We start from the raw sequence: 21,553 nt of genomic DNA, 5'->3' as shown, positions 1-21,553 counted from the left end.
ATTTTAGGCTGCCAGAAAACATATAGATTTTTAAAATTATACCTGATACTCATTTTTACAGGAGTGAAATCTGTATCTTGACGACATAATATTGGTATATTTGGTGCACTTGGTATAATTGGTAACTTTCAATTGAAAAAAAAATGATAGCTACCCATTTTTTCTATATATCGTCAGGAAATTTAGTTTTCTTTGAGGGGACAAGAAAAAATCGTCTTTTTAAAATACCAACTAGTTTACTACTGTGTCCAAAAAGTAAGGTGACATTAGATTTCAAACTGCGATCGAGAAAGGAATTGACCAATTGTTATTTTTTGTCAAGAGATGTGTTTTTGATTTTCCAAAATCGGTCAAGATACACGTCAAAATATTCATCCGGAAAGGAAGTACGATTGATTTTGTGAGCTGCTATGAGTGTCCTTTTCGTTTTCCGCGGTGGTCACATTTGTTGCGCAAAGAACTCGCAAAAGATTTGTTTGCGTAACCAATTTTCAGTACAGAAAGCCTTTGGCGATGCAGCAATGTTGAAAAGAAATTTTACAAGTCGTCTAAATTATTACAGAGTTACCAGATACCAGATTGCCGTGAATGTGAACGATTTCGATACCAGGCTAGACTTCACGCGGTCCACGATACTAGTCGCAAAATTGTTGATTTTAATATTTTGTCGCAAAGTCTAGTCGCGATATTTTATCGCAAATTGTAGTGGAAAAATCGTATTGCCAAATTCTTCGTTAACACGTTCAGTTCGATGGCAGTAAACTTTCCCGTATGCCGGCGGCAGGGCCTGCTATTGGTCTTTTGCTGGGGATGCAGTAAACATTGCGAACAAATTTACGCTACCCATATGTATAGCAGCATATGTGATGCCGAGGGAACGGAAAGTTGATGAAAATCAGCACCGAGCTGAATGTGTTAAGCAAAATTTCCATCTAGCATATGTTCTTTGAGACATTTCAAAAAATCTATCTCTGGACTGCGTGAAGTTTCTAGTTCAGTAGATACGATCTAGTAAATACGTGACCAGGTGACCAAATGTCATTAACTCTGTCTGTGTCACACTAATTTTAAACTAATTATTCAACAATAAGGGAATATTTAAAGAATTCATTGGATGGAACATGGTTGAAAACTGGATTAAATTTGAACAAGCAACGAAGTCAATCGCAACGAATAATACAAAATATAACTGATGCATTGAGTAGCAGAGCAGTTAGGAAAGTGCGAATGTAAATTGCTCTAGTGAACTAGTGACTGGCAAAGTACGGCTCTTAATACGAATGCATTTTTTTTGTCTAAATATGTTTGTGTTTGTTTGATTTTTTTAGATAAAATTTTGGCTCTTTATGCCGCAAAGTTGACCGATTATAAACTATCCGCTTGAAGAAAACAAGTACCATCCAGAATATTTTCACAGGTTGAATTTATTTAATAAATATCGTATATTCATTTATTTTTACATAAATAAAAAAAGGCTCTAAACGGATTGCTAAATTTCTTCCATATAAAACAATAAAATAAACCGAATTTCGATCATGTACAGTATACGCCTAGCTCAGCAACACACAATCACACCTGTGCGATGTTTCTTCCTGTACCAGGTGTCAATTAAAAAAATAGCTTTGCCTAAATGTGTAACTAACGCCTTGTGCAAACCCGCAAACCGCAACTCATTCGCTCACCTAGCCCCATGACAGACTGTCCGCACCAGGGGAATTGGCGGGCTATGGTCAATCTCAGGAAATGCTGGTTTCGTCCGTTAATATTTTTTTTGGCAACACGGATCAGATTAGCTATCAACATCTAAAGTTCGGGTATGCGCACGTGAAGCAAACGGACTCGTTTCTTTTCCCCCTTATCTCACTTCCTAACTAGCTCTAACGGTTTGTTAAAATGCTTTTCTTCTTCCCCACAACTCACATCAGCAGTAAAACAAATAAAAAAAAGAAACAATTAACTAACGACTTGTCGCACTAGAAACGTGGCCCGCACAAACGTGCTAGCAGAACCCAGGATTGGTGTGCTCGATGATGCACCGCTTGCAGTACTTCTTGACCGCCCGGTAGCCCTCGATCGAGATCTGACAGTCCTGGATGTTGAGCTGCTGCAGCCCGCGGCAGTAGTAGGCGATGCACTGGATCCCCCGGTCCGTGATCATGTCGCAGTTGCGCAGGCTTAGCTTCTTCAGGTTCGGGCAGCTTTCGGCGAGCGCCCGCAGGCCCGCATCGCTCACGTCACACTTGCCGATGTCGAGCGCCCGCAGCCGGGGACAGGAGCGGGCCAGCACGTTGATCGAATCGTCGCTGACCGCTTCGCAGCCGCGTGCGTTCAGGTAGCGCAGCTTGTAGCACCGTCGGGCGATCACCTTCAGCCCCGCGTCCGAGACCTGATCACACTTGGCGACCGAGAGGTAGCGTAGGGTCGCACCGAGCTTCGCCAGCTCGTACAGCCCAAAGTCCGTCACGCTGGTGCAGTCCGAGACGCTGAGCTCGCGCAGCGCGATGCAGAAATTTGGAATAAACTTAAGGCCGGCATCTGGAAGTTGGAGAGCGGAGCGAGAGTTGGGAGAGTTAGCAAAACGGGCCACTTGCGGTTGAACGGGTGCTTCCGCGCCGCCGTACCTGTTACTTGTATGCACCGCCGCAGGTACAGATAGACCAGCAGGGGGCAGTTGCGCGCGATCACTTTGATGCCAGCGTCACAGATCGATGCACAGTCGGTGAGGTCGAGATACTGCAGCAGTAGCCTTCGTGGCGGCTCGAGACCCGGATTGATGTTAATGCACGTTATTTGGGCACAACCTGCAAAAGGTGGATGATAGCTCGTTAGCATCGGAACTGGCTGGAAGCATTACAACCGACCGTGTGTGGCAATACGTACCTGTAATGTCTAGATGTTGCAGGTTTGTACACTTGGTCACCAGATCCGACAGGGCCTGGTTCGTGATGGTAACGCTGTTCTGGATCTGCAGGTGGGTGATCTCCGGACAGCGTCTCGACAGTAGCTGCAGCCCCCGGTCCGTCAGCCGGCAGCCGTCGGCCAGCAGCACACGCTCCACCCCCGGACAGGCACCGTTGCGCGTTTGACCGCAAAGCCTTCGGAGGATGGTTTTGATGGCACGATCGCCACTGTTTTCCTCTCCTGTAAGTAAGAACGGCTTGCATTAGTCGACAGTGGGTGGGGAAGAGTGCCTTCGCTAACTCGCCGTACCCTTGATCTTGATGATCTTCCACAGCGCCGGATTCCAGATGACGGACTCGAACCGTCGGCAGACGCGAGCAATATTGCACAGTTCGCTGCTGTCCAGCCATTCGAAGATGCGCACCATCAGCTCGTCCGGCATTCGATCGAACAGTGGCCCTGCCCGGTACAGGCTGGTGCCGTGCCCGTTCCCCAGGCTGGTCAGGATGGTGGCCCCATCGATGGATCGCCCGCACGGTCCATTGCCGTTCGCGCTGCCGTTCCCCCCGACGGGTGTGTTCGTTTGTGCCGGACTGCCGTGGCTGGACGAGGTGGAGTTGGTGCCACCACCGCCCGACCCGTGCGTGCCGCCCGTGGTCCACGAGGCCGGTATCGTCGACTGCTGCTGGCCGGACGGGGACGGCGACACGAGCGTGTGGTAGCCCTGGTCCAGGTTGGGCGAAAAGCGTCCATAGCGTGACAGTCCGTCGGTGTAGTGTTGCGATTTGGTGAGTGGAATTCTGGGGAAAAGGAAAAACGGAGGAAAATTGAGTGGCTGAGTAATGGCGTTCCGTCGGTAGGCCTCTCGCACACGGCCGCTGCTTACCGTCCGTCGATGAAATCTGCCGACCCGACCGCTTTGAGGTGGGTCCCCCGGGGGCTCTGGAACGCCGGCGAGCCGCGTATCCGGTCGAGCAGGTATCGGTCCGAGCCGCTCGTTTCCGGGCTGGATGCACGGCGCAGCAGGTGCGGCGAGCTCGAGTCAAGACAGTCCACCTGCGACTGTGCCGCGGAGGACGCTTTGGACGCGGCGTTGTGTGCGTTGTGGGCCGCCACCGAACCGGGCGGTGGTCCGATGCCGCCACCGCCACCACCACCACCGTTGCGCCGGCAGAAGTTGTAGATCGCGTCAATGTTTTCGTTCTCGAGGTAGTACCGCTCGGTGTTGTTGCTGCTGCTCGACTGGTTGCGCGTCAGGCTGGACGGGGTCGCGTTGGCATTGCGTCGGATGGCACCTTGAATGTAGAGCGCGTCCATCTTCTCCTCGAGAAAGTACCGGTCCGCTTCGGACAGCCCGCCGAGCGCGGACTGTGGCTCGTCCGGGTGGTGATAGCCGCCGCCGCCGCCGCCCCCGCCACCACCTCCACCGCCGCCGCTGCCTCCCGGTGGACCGCGCAGCACCGGCGAGAGGCGCTGGTGGTGCTGCTGGTAGGTGTTGGTAAGCAGTGCGTCGATCGGGGTGTAGGTGCGCGGCCGCACCGGCCGATAGTCCCGCCGGTGCCCGTGATGCCCGTTGGTGGGCGGTGGGTGTAGGGGTAATGGCAGTGCCTGCCGCAGAAAGGAACCGGTTTGATCGAGCGACGAGGATGAGCTGCGGGAGAGTAGCGATCCGTTGCCGTTAGCGCCGCCTCCACTGCCACCGCCGCCACCGTCTGGCACGAGGCCGTCCGGCGGGCCTTGGTCGGGCTTGCCGCAATCGGACGGGTACAGATCGGAGTCCAGCGTTAGGATGGGCGAGCTGCGGGACATCTGGTAGGCTTGCGGGTCGAGCGGGCTCGAGCTGAGCGGATGATGGTACTGGCGGGTGTCCATCGAAGGTGTGTTGCGTCCGAGCGATGCGAGCGGACACTCGACCGGTGCAACTCGTCGCTGCTGGTGCGTCATTGCTGTTGCTGTGGTTGCTCTGTGGTGCCCGTCTCCGATTGGATGCGTGTCGCTATTCGTGCCGGCACTGGCTAGTGTTCCGCGTGGCCGGGAATAGGAACATCCGAACGCGGATGACACTTATCTACGGGGGAGAGAGACAAAAAAGGAAGAAAATAGATTAAGAATTATGGTTCATGGTTTTGGATAGGTTTTTTGCATTTATTAAGTTAAATGGCACAGTTTAGTGAGGACTTTTCTACCATAATCAATGGGATGATGAATTGCTCACCAAGCGCAAATCGTTTACTGCCTTTAATTCTCAAACACTGCAGTTAGTCAGACGCATGATCATTCATAAATGTTCCCGAGAACGCACGATTAACGGTCGGCACTTTCGCAAACAATACTAATTAAATTCAAATTATCTTTCAGCAATCGCCAACACATCATCACATACCCGCCCAACGCTCGCAGGGATGTCGGGATGTAATGTAACGCTCGCTGGACTGGATCATGATCATCCTCCGGGTGCGTGCAGCACATTGCAAGTGCGCTTAGTGTGTGCTACATTGCTTCCCTCTTGCTCTGCAATATCATGCTCTGATGTTGGTCTGATATAAAAATTAAAACATTCCTGTATGCAACGCACACACACACACGCACCCACCGTTCATCAAGCAATGCTTCCCGGAAGACAAATGGGTTGAAAATGAGTGAGCATCAAACCGAAATTACGTTTAATTTTTATATAACTTCCCGTACCGCGTAGCGCGTCAAATGGTCCGACACTAACGAGGACGAAAATTACGCCCCGGTCTTAACTAGCTCCTCCATCACCCTCGGTTGTTGTCTTTCCCTTTTCTTCTGCAGCAATTGGTGTTGCGCGCGTTAAGTTCACGAATTAATGGAGGGTGCAATCAGCGGACCAAGATCTGCAATGCCTACCGGTAGGGTAGCACGGCGGCGCCGACACCGCCGCCGATCCAGTGTGTCAACTGTACGGCAGGGGCCATTCGAGCCATCGAGGGGGTTCGTGTAAACTGCGCAAAACATTGCACAGATCGCACGAGAGCTGTGAAGCTCTGCTGTGCTGGAAGGAATTGCCTCCTTCACCGTGCAACGCGTCTTGACATTTCGCTGCGTAAGTTTAGTTCCCGCTGCGGCTCCGAGTGATCCGAGAACTCTCTCACGATCGTAAATCATCGCGGACAGTCACTCACGGTCACAGCCGGTGCGACAAACTGCAATTGCAATGCAGCCAGCGCAGCATCGACGGCCTGTGCAACGACGCCCGGAGCGGGTGGTACGCCTGTCAGGGCGGAAACGCACACCGATTGTTGCCCGATTCGCCCGATGGTCTGATCTTTGATATTTCAGCCCCGCGCGGTACCGCGAAACCGTTTACGATGTGTCGCCGTCCATCATCGGACGATCGATCAAACTTCGCGGGCAGTTCGCCGTCCGAAATAAGGCGGCACACCACATCGTCCGGGCTGTGCCATTCTAAGCGTTTCGCCGACCGTCGGTAACAGGCGAACGGATCCGATTTCGATAAGTGCTGGCTTCCTCTTCGGACAGAATGGACGGACGGTCGGAGCGGGTTCGGTATCTCCCGGTCCGTATCTCTACCCTCGGGCGGATATGCTACACGCTGCTGCGGTGTTGCACCATTTCATGCCATTTTGGAACAGGATGATGATGATGATGATGATGATGATGATGATGAACGGATGCAACGGTTTGCTGGACGAAGTGCCGAGCCGAATGGTGTAAGGTGTATTATTTTGCATTCCCATGCTGCAAGGTGCAATCGAGCGCTGATCGTACATTACATTTTTTTGTTGCGTTTTAATCCAATCTATCGATCTAACTACTACTAACGATCGGACAGGTAGTGGTCTCGATCTTGGTATGCATTGGCCACCGCTCACCTGTGCGAATGAAGAAAAACGGGTCTTAGTACTAAGGGGAAACGTAGATGTGGTAGTGGTGGAAATTTGTTCTGTTTCCAGCACATCGTCTGATTCAAAGGCGAAAAGAGATCTATTTGAGATGTGTAGCGATTGCATTGTGCGTTTAATTGAATTTTTGCCATTTGAATTGTTGCAACCAGAATGGTATGTGGATAGTTGCGCAGAACTATCGTTTGGGGTTGGTAATGATTGCACAAAATCATAACAAATAATTGTAATGAATTAATGGATAGATCAAGAGTTGGCTTTCGATGTACTATAGACTATGTATTTTGTTTTATTTATAAAATTGTTGCCAGCAAACCACATTCAAAAAAAAATCTCTAATTATGAGGTCTTCTTCTCATTTTTTTTACAGAATATCTTCATCCCTCAACGACGCAACACATTATTAGGCTTAGCATGGGGCAGCGTTTGATGGAGAGATTTGTCAAAATGGTCGAAGATCGCGACGAAAATGATGTTTTTGATATCTTTTGAAGCACTGCGGTGGAGTCTGGTCCAGTAAATAGGTAAGTGAGCGTTTTATATTATTAAATATACATTTAATGTTTTAAGCAACTGCATAGATTAAAAATCAGTTATCAAAATGAACTCATGTTAAACAAATGCAGATATGAATCATGCAAACGTAACTAGCATTTTAGGTAATTGAGGATCTTCGACGAATTCTCTTAAGAATCCTATTCTCATTGGAAGTAAACGTTACTATAAGAATCCGTGTTGCATCCCATAACATACAAACTATAAAGACTTATATATCTGAGAGAATACTGTTGGAAAGTTGAATTATAATATGAGTGGCATAGAATTGACTGTAGCTAGGACATTTTTTAAAAAAAGATTTCTTAGAAACAACCGTCTTTTACAAAAAGACCTGATAAGATGTTAATTTTCATATTAACGATTGCACACAAAAAATTGACAAAAATGGTCGATTTTTCATGGGTTTATCTTCACCCATACTAACGAAACGTTAATTGAACTTTCAATAATAGTATCCCATGAGTCAGCAGACAAAAATTTGGTCTTTCTATCAGTCGAAATCTGAACGTGATGGCCATGGAAGTGAAGCATCTTCGTTGTAAAGCGTGCGCGATCAAAGAACAGCACCCCGTAGCGCCTAAAACGGACTCCGTGCGTTAGTTTGTGGACATCGCATAAGCCTATTTGTGGCTTCTACAACATTTTGGCACTATTCGGCAACAATCAGAGCATCGAAAGAAAGCCCAGTTCCGAATGATCGACATCTCTGAGCGACAACAAGCTCCAAAGAACGCTGCGTTGGCTTGGCCGGGAGCACGATGCAACCAGCTAAAAAGTAAAATAGTACCTGCGAAATTTGAAGAAACATATCAGGAAGTAGAAATCGCATCCACGGGCTTCGCAGCGGTAAGCTATGGTACCAAAACTCAATGCGATCATTTTATGCAAATTTCAGAGCATTTTCGAATTTTTCGGGACAAACATGATCTACAAGCTCTACTTCAATAATTTTGTCGCGAAAAATGAGGAGTAATTGATATAAATCGAAGGTCGATCGTAAAAATCGTGCCTAAATGCATGTCTTCGTCCGACATGTCGAAAATTCCGGATATCAGACAAGATGCAGCTCGCAAGGTCGTAGATTTATTTTTACAAGTAAGCTTAAATACTTTTCTTTCAAACGATGTTCATGGAACAAGAAAAATTCATTAGTTTTTTTTTCTTCAGTCAGCCGAAAAATCCAATTTTAAATGCAAGCGTTTGATTTACAACAGCCGTCGGTAAAACTATAAATGACTTGTCGATGTTTGCTGTTATTTCGACAGAAACATTTCTTGATTCGGACCAATTTGTCTATTTTTTTTAATTCAGGAGTAACGGTCCAAAAATGCCGTATTGCTTAAGAGTAGATGATTTGTCTATATACAATGTATCAATAAGCAAGAAGCTTCGATCTTTATCGATTTATTGCTAATCCTAAGCTTTCAATGCAATTAGAAAAGGGAGTATCGATTTTAACTCATTCGTCACGCGAATCGACCCCGCCAGCTCAACGATCATTGAATATGTAAAGTGTATCCATTTTCACATAAATACCACGTGTTTGCGATCCCAAAGGGAAGACGCCTTCGACGTAACCTCCTTTTTTACCCTTCTCCTCTCGCGCTCTCTCCCCTCTCCTTCTGCAGATTTGTGATTTCGAAGCACTTTATTAGCGCATTCCCGCAGCGAAGGCCGTCGCCGCCACCGCCCGCCCATTGCACAACGTTTGACAGTGTGTAGATTGTAATCTCGCTGGAAGGCAGTGTAAGAGGAGGCGTATGTAACGGTTGAATGCAATGGTGCACAAGATAAAAAAACAAAAACAAGAACCAGGAGACCACGCGCGTGCTCCTTTTGCAGAGCTCCTGCCCCTTTTGCCCCATCGGTTCGCATGAATATTCAAACGACAAATGGCCGTGGCGTGAATCGATGCGTTGGTGCCCGTAGGGAAAGAAAGCAAAACGGGAGGAGGTTTGCGATGCAGCCATCGATCCGGCCGGCGGTAGTGCATTCCGATGTGCATTTTTACGTGCCGCAAATCAGCGCGCTGGTGCGTTGGCGTAGGCTGTTGTCAGTTTGATATAAACACGTCAGGCGGTCTGGACGGGGGCGGGGTGGGAGGCGGGGAGGTTTGGGTGGGTGACTCTTAAGAAACGGGAAGGAAGCTTGTATCCCGCCGTTTGCTGTAGCACATTGGCTGCGCGCTACATTGTAGCAATGGCAGATGGGAGCGTTCAAGCGCATCCCCGGGCGGAAGGATTAAGGAGCTTTCTTACCCCTTTCTCACCCACTCACACCCACCCAACAGTCTCATAATTCATCAAGCCGCGTGAAGGTGCGGGCTCGCACTGAGCGCTGCTGTGAGCGAGAGCACATCGATTTTCCTTTGTTGCGGATTGCATCAGAGGTGCAATAATAGAATGCGGCGGACGCGCGTCCCTACACGCAATGCAGCACAAACAACGCCAGAATTGAATTGCTAAAGCTGTGCAGCTAAGAAGGCGCCTGGAAGGGATTTGCATTGGCTCGCCGTCGTGTTGATCGCTGATCGCGCTGGACAGTTACAGCCAGGTAACAACGATGAATCGGGAGCCCCCTAAGGGGACAACAATGTTTTCAACGGGTCGCTGAGCTGGGCTCATCCATTGGACCGGATCCGCCATTGATAGGGACACAGGGCAAGGCCGTCTGCCAGCGGCACCGAAATCCGCTTTGCAATCGATCAGGTAGCGAAAGGTTACACAGAGCGAGAGTTGATTCCGCCGTTAAAGGGGAAGTACAATCGTAGACAAACGCCGCGGCACTGTTGCTACCGGTCCTGAACATTGAACAGCAAATCCGCCAGCCGATAAATCCCCCTTTTGACGCGGATACGTACTGCAAACATAGCAAACATGCTGCTGCATGGAAGAACCGGGGATGGTGCACTGATTAATGCCCCTTTTATTAGGCCGTTCGATGGGCACAATTTATCATACGGATGGATCATCATCATCATCGTCCGCAGCCGAAGGAATGTGGTTGCTCGGACCTTCCGGGCTTGAATTACCGTCCGCTCGATCACATCACCGGTAGCAGCTGCGGTAGCAGAATAAAGGGCTCATCCCTGATCCCCCGCCTTTCTGTGCAGTGTGTGATGCCCGCGTGGGCCCGAATAGGCCATTTATTTTTATTTTCCAACATCCAGCACCGTATGGATTGATTGATCGTATCCCGGATCGTAGATATGCTGTGGCGAGGTTGCAGGAGTAGTGTACATTAAATTCCACCTTCGCTCGCGATCGTTCGTCAAAAGCGTATGGTGCTGGAGCGAACATGAAGCGATCTTAGCAGCCGAGCGACCCTTCCAGGCAAACCCATCACGATATCCGAGCTGAGTAATATTCCGGAGGAATCACACAGCGATCGGGTAATCATACGCTGAAAGGCCGTTGATACTATCGCTACCGGGCTGATGATAGGAAACTGGCAAACGGTTATCCGAATGGCGGATCGAGACCATCGAGTGGGGTGATTTGGCAGATTGGACCGCTGGCCGCCGGTTTTGCCGCTTGTCCTGCGGCGTGTGGCAGGGAAACCGAACGAAATACAATGGAAAAGTAGTGCCAAGGTAGCTGTAGCAATTGCACTATTAAAGGGCTGCGGAGGGTCGACGGGGACGAGGCAGCAGATGTGAATGTAAATGCATCTTCCCTCGGGATTATTGGGGTGTTCCGGTGGTAAGATGCGTTTCATTCCTTCTTTTTTCTGCCAGCGAAAAAGTCAGGTGGATTAAAGTGAAATGGAGGTTTTTCCTTTTCCAGTGCCTGCAGTGCTCGAGGCGCTTATGCGTATTTACCCTCCGCATTAAGAATGTGTCTATGAAACATCGGTCTTCTTGATGTGTGCCTAATTAGTGTGGCAGAAATAGTGAACGGCAATAGAGTTGGTTGGCTTTTGTTTTTCTTTGCCGCAATGTACAATTACTTCTAGGGTGGGTTAATTAAAATTTTAATCACGATAATGAATACCGAGAACTGCCTGAAAGTACCGACTCGCTGAAAACGTTCAATTAATGTCGGTGAAATGATACTCCGGATGTGGTTTGTGTTTTTCTATCCAACTTATTGTATGCAGTTACGGTTTTGTGGTGAAGTTCAATGCTTTTGAGTATTGGAAAACTTGTATGCTTCGATATTTTTTTGCCAATGTTTACCTGAAGAAACCTTTCCATTTTCATGGTTCAAATCTTATTATAATCGAGACTTCAGAACAAACTGTCTTTGAATCCTGCTATTAGTAAGACCATCATAGCCTTATCCTATTTTGCAAAAAAGCGAGCATTGTGTCAAATATAATATTCATTGATGTTGAAGATAACAGAAGTCATCAATGTCAGGAATGTATTTGTTTGATGTTAGAAATTTGGTGATAGTCATCGAGCATCCTATCCTATGATTTCCGTATGATGACTTGGCCATGTGAATTTGTAAGCAGATGTACCGCCTATCTATAGCAATATTTGCTGCATTGCAAGTGACAGCAGGTTCTATTAGAAGATTACAATTTTTGTGAAAAAGTGGTACTTTCTGTGCGAATTGATAATTATACAAATAACTTGTGTTTGTGACATCTTAAGAATAATAAAATCAACTATTCTGCGAACATAGTTCGGGCCGGTCTGGTGGTACAGTCGTTAACTCGTACGACTTTACTACATGCCCATCGTGGGCTCAAGCCCCGAATAGACCGTGCCTCCATATGTAGGACTGACCGACTATCTTCATGGGTAACAATAAGTCACTGAAAGCCAAGCTTTCACTTCACTAAGTGAGTACAGGCAGGCATTCACCGACAACGGTTCCTGCGAACATGTGAATGAGCACATCAGACTGAGACAAAGTTAAAGCAGATTAGAACTTTGTCGTAACAAATGTACGTGATCTGTATCGGAGACCGATCGATTGCGTGGGATCCTTCCCTAAAATGGCCCGAAGGATTATTCGCTCGCAGTTTGTACTATTGTGATCGTGCTATGCCCTACTACGTTGGCTACAGGTGTTCTAAACTAATGTCGATGTAGTAGTAGATAATCGACTTCGAACTGTTTTGAGATACTAGGTGAGTGTCCTCAGTATTCAGTTACCGGCAGCCAGTAGTGGAAGTTGCTACTAATAGCTAAGGGAAAGTGATTGCAAAACAGTGCGCGTTGTTTGCAACGTTCTGTTCTAAAGATAATGCAACCATGCTTTTAACGGAGTTTAGGTTCTTTTAAGGCTTTTAGTTTGTAATATTCTTAGTGTTAATATAATTGTGCATGAGCTACTCAAAAAGTGATATTGTGTTCGTGACCTAACATGTTGCTGCTACGCTGCTACTCCACTGAGATTATGTGTTGTGTCAAGCAACGATCGCCATTTTCGGTCATTACTCATGATAGACTACATCAAGAAGTGTATCGCAAGGTGTACGCAAAAGTTGAACACACAAAAACAGGTCACAGTGTATATCTCATCTATTAGTATCACCTGATAAATTGGAGGCAGCAAATATGAAACATTTTATACTGCCCAGAGTGGACGGAAGTCGAAGTGTTTGGTTTCAGTGTACCAACTCGCTATCTCCTTTATCACTCACGCCCAGCCACCGAACACACCATTGTGCCGAAGGCGCATGCCATCCTGCTGCCAACCTGGCCGCCACTTGTCTCGCTCAATATTTTATGCAAATGAGCATTGGCAATTGCGCAACGGGCGGACGGGCAACTCCTTCATAATCCACTTCCCGCCTGACTAGCCCCATCGTACTAATCACACACGATATACATTGCTCCGGTACCGGTATCGGTGCGACGAACCAAAATGGGATCCTAGGGAGGAGAGTCTAGAGAGCACTACCGTCCCAATATGGCGGCGCAACTGTACCAGGGCAGCAAACTGCAACAGCAGCAGATCAAAGGTGCGCGTGAAAAATGTGATGTACACCCTAGCAGCAGTGCCTAGGTGCTCTCGTTCTGGGTTATTTTGTTGTTGTTTTTAGTTGCCAGTGCCGCTGCCGCTAGTTCCACTGTTTGTGTGCGCTCGTTGCAATTGCCCTTTTCCCCTTGAGCTATCCTAACTGGCCGCCGCACGTCCGTTTCATGTGGAACGGGGCAGTTTGTGTAACAAATTTTTGATTTATGTCCAACAATTCTGGTCGCCACTCACACTACCTGCCTGCCTGCCAGCAGCCATGCCAGGTGGATCGGTCGGTTGGTGAGATCGTGCCGATCGCTGACGGTATGGTGGCTAGCAAATTGCAAAAAAACTGAGGAATTGGTACGCGCTCGGCTGGTGCATTACTACTATTTGTCCTAGTTGAGAGCTTTGCTGGTGTGCTGGTTGCGCCACGGGCCCTTTGCTCAAGGTGGAATTTCTGGAGGCTGGGAGCGACGGATAAGCATCGGGACTCGGGCGTTTGAAGATGTGAAGAACACCGGCCGCACCAAAATTGTAGCGCAACCACTCCTCCTAGCAGCGGCAGCACAGGGAGGGTCAAAAGGTTATGGAATTGATGTCTAAGTAGGATTTCCATTCTTGAAAAAGCCGACTGAAGGCTTGGGTGTGGCTAGTGGTTGTACTATGCGATCGTTACCAATATCGCTCAATTAAGGTGATCTTGTTTTGCAGAGCAAGAATTTGCCATTTCGTTTCTGAAAAAGCCAGCATGTAGTTCTGCAGAATGATTGTGAGAATAATGCTTGATAATACTTTGCAGTTGTAATCGAATTAACGAGTAACCGTTTCCAAGATATTCTAAGGTTTGTGATTGCAGGATGGTTTTGTGGGGGATAAGGTCTTTGGATTGATTTATCTGAAATTGATTCGTATTGGGTTTTGAGACGAACTGACATTTTTATACTGATCCTGAGCTGTCTTGAACATAATCATATCCTTTTCAATGTTCATTTAGACCTCTTGTATAGTATTCTTTTGCTTCTTCTGTCACTTAGGTTCACTTCACAGGTTTACAGCATTTCGGTCCGTGCTTTGGTCTCGGATGCATCTTTAATTGAACTGAAAGTGGACCAGAGTGCTCGAAGTGTCCGATGCTTTATTTCACATAAAATAGCTAAAATCATAAACCATTCAACTTTAGCAAGCCTTTCACCCCATCAAATGAGGCTTCCTCGCTTGCCGCTTCCCTTTATGTCGCAGCACAAGAAACTACATCCACCTGATAATTGTGTTCCTGTTCCATCATTAGGGCCGGCCCTCCGCTCTTGTGCCTTGCCAGCTACTGTCGGTAATCGGCAATGGAAGATCGCTTACATAGGAGCTCGCTGTCGAACAGAACGAACACTTTGCATTTGCAGGGCAAGATCGTCGATACATGACCCCTCCCTCTCTCTTTCTTTCTCCCCTCCGTACTCTGCGGATGAACTAAGATGGGTACAGTGGATACTGGCGTCAAATTTTGTTGAAGAAAACGCTTACGCATCCGCGAGCGATCGAGCGAGCGAGCGAGCGGTTTTTCTCGTGCTCAACGCGAACTTGCATGCACATGCATACGACCTCATTTCTCTCGCATCGCGTTGCTTTTGCCCTCCTCCCCTTGCCCGTCCTCCCCCTACATTCCGGTCGATTCCGCACAAACATCAACTCGGACGTACAGGCAAAAGGGTGTAGTTGCGACCGAGGCAGCAGATACGCGTTGGACGTTGAAACGTTTGAACGATTCGAACGAGCCCGCCCGGGGGCACTGTGGCCATCTTTCGCTCGATCGAGAAGCCACCAGTCCGTGTGAGTGTGTGTGTTTATGCTCTTGCTGTATGTTCGCAGCTGCGCAGCACGTTTGCCGTTGCAAAAGCCCGCATTATGCTCCTCGATTCCTGCCCCATCCCGGTGAGGTAATAGAGCTGAGCCGGGATGTGCAAGGCGAAGCTACCCAGTGCACCGGGGCCGGGGACGACCCGTGTTGTTGGTGCATTACACCGCGGATGCCAATTGCGACGAGGCACAACGACGGCGCACTACACGGTCGACCGGCCGAGGGCTCCATTTTTCGCACGAATTCAATGGGAAACGCGCGAAACCACTTGTAAGTGGCCGATGTTCTCGAGCGGGGGCAGGGAGCAGGACGAACTAGAATCCCGCACACCCTTGTGCAGACCATGGTGCAAGGGAAAGGGATCGAGACACCGAGCGTGTTGTGCTGTGTGCGTTGTTGTAATGGCAAGGAGGTAACAGAGAGTGTAGCGCGAGAGCGGTCGTGCGGGGACCTCCGTACTGTGATTACGATAAAAATTGAGACCGTAACTGACCTCGGGGCCTTTTTCTTTTTCTTCTTGCGCACCACCAACATCGCCACCAGAGTGGGGGCTCTCCGGAAAGGGTTTCTTCCACCTTCGTCAGCGGGCTTTCTTGCGGAACGAAATTGTGACTGATGGCACTAATCTGCGATAGAGATGGCTAAACGATGCGTTAGCTTCCGCGAGTGGCGAGAAAGTTTTTGTTTTTTTTTTTGTTCGTTGCTGAAGTCTTAGAAGAAAGCGCAGAAGGAATGGCATCCTACTCGAGTTCGTTCTTCGACGTACGTGTGTGTGTGTGTGGTGTTAATTTTCGTTAGTTATCGTGCGTGTCGCTGATGCAATTTGAAAGGAATGTTTTTCAGATGGAAATCTTTTGATTACGGCCATTCGTCTGCTACTTTATAGCAAGGCCCGGTGCAGCAGCGGCTATTTAGGACAGACTAGGCAAACGTGGGGCCCATCCACTAAATGTCAGCAGCTGGATGTCAACAAGCTGCGTTGACGTGCGATGCTAATCATCCAGTGCCGGCCCACGGTACAACTTGATCTCTTCCGATCGTTTTTTTTTTGCGAGAGAACTCCGTCAAACACACTTACCGGTGATCGTACCGTTGCAATATTTTGCAAAACAAAATTACCTCCTCGACGGGCTGTGTGTGTGTGCTAAATGTAGCAAAGCGGAGTTGGTCGATTGATAGTTTCCAAACTGACGCTGGCCTTGCCTCTTGCTACGGTCGGTCGGATGGTTGGTGCGATAGAATGCGATACCTAATCTAAGATCGGCGCGCCAGCACGCTTAAGGCGCATAGTTTATGGGCTACCCCTTGCTGGCGCGAGCAAGTGGGATCGGTTTTCGCACGGTGCGGTGCTAGCAGCGACAAACACACACAGACACACACACACACACACGGAAATTGGAGAACGCTGGTCGTGGTCGGACACACCCATTCGTCTTCCACGTGGGTGCCGATGGACAACCGAAAGCGACGCGTTGTCACATTGGTAATAATCGTATAATATGGTAGAATAATTATAATAATATACGCTGCTTTATGCGTTTATGCTTGTAGGGTTCGCCCCTTCCCATTGGATCGGAATGTTTGTGAACGCGAGCTGTGAGAGGTTTAGAGCCACGGGAAGCTTGCCAGCTTTGGTGGCGCACTCGGCGGTTACGGAATGTATGTAGATTAAGTGAGCGCGATACGCGTGCCCTGATGGATGTACCTGTATGTTCCGGCTTCTTGGATGGGATAAGTTTTGCAGTACCACTTGTGTTGCTTGTACGCAGTGAGCGTTTTACGTGCTTCGATGCCATCTGCCGCTGCCGTTGCGATTACGTCCGCAGTCAAGCGTGTTGGTGAGGTACGTGCACTGCTGATGATGAATGGCGCTGCCGTTGAAAAATATCCCATCATCCCGAAGGACGTCCACGGCCTTGATTTGAAGCTAAAACTCAGTCATTGCGAAGCTGATGAGCGGGACGGCCTTTTGTAGGAATAATGTTTGCATGTCGACAGGGCTCCTCTATCGCACCGGTACGATGGCTGCCGATAAGTTCGGAACAGGAACATTATTATTTTCCCATCGTACATCCTTTACTACCCCCTCCGCTCGGTAAACCTTGCCGGTAATTCGGTAAGCGAATGCTGGGAGTTTGCCTTAAGCTATCCACCAAAACCGAATGCAGTGGAATTTTGGGGGGAGGTAGCAGGGCGAAGGAGATGTTCGTTCAGTCGATCGCTTTCATCATTCATTCATTCATGCGTCCACCATTTGTGGACACCAGTGCTCTGCGAGGCTTCCATGATGAACGGGTCATTTCAAGGTGTTTTGCTTCGTTTTTTTTTTTGGGAGTTAAAATATTGTTTTCCTTTTTCGGTGTGCGTCTCCTGGCAAAATCTCCGCGCGCATGCAAAACCCCGCGTGCACACAAACGTGAAACACGGTGAGCGATTTATCTGCCGCATCGATGTGATTTGTCCGATTTTCGTTTCGCAGCAGCAAGGGCACCAGCAGCAGCAGCAGCATCATCGTGATCGCCCTCCGGGTGTGATTGTTGTGTCCGGTTGGCTGCTGCTTGTTGCACCGACGATACACGCGGTCGTTACGGCCCGGGACTGCTGAGTTTTGCCTACCATAAACATTTCCTTTTGGCGCGGGACACCACAGAGGAGAGCCGTCCGTATCGTTCTTAGCCGCCGAATCATCGCACGGATCATGTTCAGCTTTTTTTTTAAATGCGCAAAAGAAAAAGCATAAACGGAACCAAAAACACATGCCCACAACGGGGCCTGTATCACGCGGAATGGCATTAAAGTTAACGACATAAACGCGCGCAAGAAAAATGGCTGCAAATCGCAGGAAATTAGTGAGACACGCAAAAACCCAACCACCAGCATAGCCCCTCTGGTGTGATTTTTTGGGATTTTGGTTTTTTGAGTGTTGTATAGTTGTGTCAAGTACAAAAATAGACTATAAACTCGTTGCAATTGTTGTACCATTCAAAAGAAAAAGAAGCCAACACGCTGAGCGTTAATCCCCCAACCCATCTTATGGAGCAAGTTGTCACCCTGCTTGTCAGCAGCACTACCAGCCCCGTTCGGTGTCCAACAAATCCTTATACTGCATGTTTTAGCGCAAGTTTCCAGGTGGATGATGTGACGATCATCAACACATCTTTTGCGCAAGCTTTTCGTAGCCGGAGAGACAAATTGGATCCGCCTTGACATCCAATGACATTTCCACCATACTGAGTGAGTGTCGTTTGCGCGCCCGTTGGACGATAGGTGTGGGGAGTTCGTCGCTTCCCGTGTCAGTCAAGAGCGTGCGCCGAATTCCACACACTTTGGACAAATCCGATATTCGTAAGGACCGTCTACAAAAAGGACGCCCAAAGATATTGCGCTCGGTTGCTTAGTTGTTTCACGTTTGCCTACAAAGTGTGTCCATTGTAGTGGTCCGTCCTCTCTTCCAGGCCATCCAAAGCGAAATCTGTGTGCGGTGGTTACTGCGGTACTGCTGGTTGCGTATGGTAAATTGCATCTCCCATTCTGTGGCTTTTCATCCTCGCCTTGCCTGAAGACGGTTTGCAACGCCGTGATCCAAAGGGGCCATTACTTGTTTGCCCGGTTGTTGTTTATGCCTTGCTGCGAACGATATTTCGCAAGATTCGGATCAGATGTCATTTGAACGGGTTTCGACTCGTACTGAGAGAACGACGGCAGCCATCATCGTCATCATCATCACCGTCAGCGTCGATGGTGCCGTGCTGCTGCGCAGTCATCACACACGCTGCCGGTGACGGAGTGTCATTGTTCTGCTCTTTTGCGCTGTTCGGGTTTGTACTAAGTCCGCCACAGAATGACAGCTGGACGTAGTTCTCATCTGACAGGAAACGGTGTAGCAGCAGCAGCAGCTTTGATGCACGGACACGAAGAAGAAGGGCAACGCTTCTTCGCCTTTGCACCAGGTAGGCTCTCATGATAAAGGTTGAGATGTTGATTTTTGATGCAAAAATGACACGTTTGCGCGAGGAAGCAATACCAACAACAACAGAAAAGGCCGACCAGCATCACAAAAGAGGCACAAAACAATAATCCACCCTGAGTCGCGGGCAGGTTCGGTGCAAAACAACGGAAACGCCAACTATCCGTCGCCGTTCCTTCATTCTGAAACAAGAACGGTTTGGTTGTACGGTTTTAGGGCGGATATTAAAATACCACGTTCTTGAAGGTTTTTTGTTGTTGTTATACCTTACCGTGTTGTGTTTGTTCTCCATTGCTTCTCCCCGTCGGGGGAAACACCTTTCGCTTGCCGAGATCCTTTCCTGCGCACGTCGACGACGATCGACAAAGGATCGCGCGCTTTGGTTTGCTTTGCGTGTTTTTTTGTTGTTGTTGTTCGTTCGTTCTGTGCTTGTTAGAATGACGCTGGCGGTAGAGAGGCAACAACAAGGGTTTCACCTGTTCCGCGGTGTCTTCCAACCGAGCTCTCTCGCTCTGGGGGCGGTGTTTGAAATTGTTTTGACAAATTTGTGAGCGTTTTATTGCTTCTCGGCGCGTTCCTTTTCGGCGCACCAGTACGAAGCCGTGGTCTCGTGGTACGGATGTTAGTTTGGAGAGGGGAAAGAACATCCTCCAGGTTCTGGGAATTGCACGAACCCATTGCTCATCGGAGGGAGGATGCGTTCGCCGTCTTGAGCCAGCAAGAAACCTGCTGCCAGTTGTGTTTGTGAAGTAGTTGCACCTTAGAATGATCTAAAAACAAAACCCACCGTCTCTACACTCTAAACAGATATCGTTGGAACGGCAAAGGCGCAGCGACAAACAAACCCGAAAAAGCAGGCCACGGGTGAACAAATATTTCCTCCGCTTTCGGTTCGCTTTCGCGGGAATTCCTTTAATCTCGTCCCGCAGGGCTTTCTCCCTGCCCGCGTGTGGTGGTGGTGCAGTCGCTCGGGAAGGAAAGGAAAACAAAGAAATGCGTCCAAGATCGTGTGCGCGCCCCGATGCCGGTGGAAGATTAAGACGCTCGATCCGAATGGACTCTCGCTACATAGCTCCGGGGCGGAATTGCTGCCTCCCAGTGTGCCTTTTTTTTGATACGGTGAATGGGAGTCGGATGAGAGAAACGAACAAACTCCCCGAAATCCAAATCCCGCCGAAACTCGTGTCAGGAGAGATCCCGCGAACGATCTCGGGGCATGATCATCTCGCCGCCGTAACGCATCAACCGATCTCGATCGAAATGCCGGTGGTTCGGTGAAAGGTTGTCCCCGTGGTCACCCTCTTCCCACCGCATGGTATTGTCGCATGGCGGTAAGGGTCTGGTGGGAAATTATTACTTATCGAAACATACCTCTCTACACACCGGTGCACCGCACCCGGGTGGGGAATGTCACGGTGGATAACGTGATGTGTTGAGGTGGATATATCTGCACACAAAAACACATCCATACACGTATATCATACCGCCCGGAGGTGTCTTCGATGCTTTCGCCAGCATGGACCAGCGGGAGTGTGACCACAGATGCCCGCAGAATGTAGGTAACTTATGGATTTTGTATGGGAGTTGGCGTGGCTTGGAGTATGATGCTGGATTAGCTGCATGGTATTCCCCCGTTCCCCAAGGGCATCAGAACCTTTCAGCAGGATGGTTTTATGACGCTCGCTTTCCCAGGCACGCGATGTCTGACATTGTTAGATGGTATGTTGTACCTCTTGTATCTAACCTATGCTTCAGCTAGTAAAGTACTGATCAAAGTTTATGGTGTTTGGGGGACGAGTTGTCTTTAAGGTCGTGTATTTAATGGAATAAGATGACAACACTCTACGAAGTGCAAAATTCCAACCAATTCTATAGAAGACAGCTTAGCTCTGCTACTTTGGACCTGAAGATCTTCGATGGCAAACCACATTCTTTGGTAATATTTTTACCATCTGATAATGAATTAGATTTAATTAACTAGCATCTGGACCAATCAAAGCCAATTACCGTAATGATTCGTTTCTAATTATAACAGCTGTGGACAAAGGAATTCAATTCTTTCCCTCCACTGCGCACACAGTCTCGCTCGTCCGGGCACAATTCTATTGAGTTCCAAATAAAGGCTCGTAACAACAATGTGCTCCGACGCTCCAGTCTTCCTAATGGCAACAAGGGGCTGAGAGAAGGTCTTCATTTTTAGTGGACCCATCAACCGAGAGCCTCCTGACGACAGGAACTCTCGGGGCCCAAAATGGACATCCGGCCCTGGCACTGGCGGAAGTCGAGAAGATGACGCGTGCGCTGGAATGCTGCTTCTGCGGCCGCTTCCTTACCGAGACCGATCCGTCTCAATTCTTGGCGTGGCTAGTTCTGCTTCGTACCCCTCGCGGTACGCAACGCGCTCTACTAATTAGCCTTAGTTCCCCTCCACCCAACTAGGATTGTCCTTCAGCAATCGTGGTGAGGTGCA

The 21,553-nt window shown here is 48.7% G+C and overlaps 1 protein-coding gene across 3 annotated transcripts in view; it reads right to left on the bottom strand.

Annotated features, from left to right (window-relative positions):
- Positions 1 to 1,406: 1,406 nt before the first annotated feature.
- The window catches only part of LOC120950995 (F-box/LRR-repeat protein 7), a 71,801-nt gene continuing 51,654 nt past the window's right edge, over positions 1,407 to 21,553 (bottom strand). For all 3 annotated transcript variants that reach the window (XM_049605615.1, XM_040369448.2, XM_049605616.1), the window contains exons 4-8: positions 3,788 to 4,969; positions 3,211 to 3,701; positions 2,881 to 3,141; positions 2,622 to 2,801; positions 1,407 to 2,535 (exon numbers count right to left, since the gene is read on the bottom strand). In XM_049605615.1, coding sequence (XP_049461572.1) covers positions 2,000 to 2,535; positions 2,622 to 2,801; positions 2,881 to 3,141; positions 3,211 to 3,701; positions 3,788 to 4,845 — 2,526 coding nt within the window. In that variant the 5' untranslated portion in view covers positions 4,846 to 4,969 and the 3' untranslated portion in view covers positions 1,407 to 1,999. The remainder of the gene's footprint in view (positions 2,536 to 2,621; positions 2,802 to 2,880; positions 3,142 to 3,210; positions 3,702 to 3,787; positions 4,970 to 21,553) is intronic.

This window comes from Anopheles coluzzii, chromosome 2, assembly GCF_943734685.1.
Source record: "Anopheles coluzzii chromosome 2, AcolN3, whole genome shotgun sequence".
Classification (NCBI taxonomy): domain Eukaryota; kingdom Metazoa; phylum Arthropoda; class Insecta; order Diptera; family Culicidae; genus Anopheles; species Anopheles coluzzii.
Note: the sequence above shows the minus strand (reverse complement) of the source record. Positions and strands in the feature narration are given on the sequence as shown.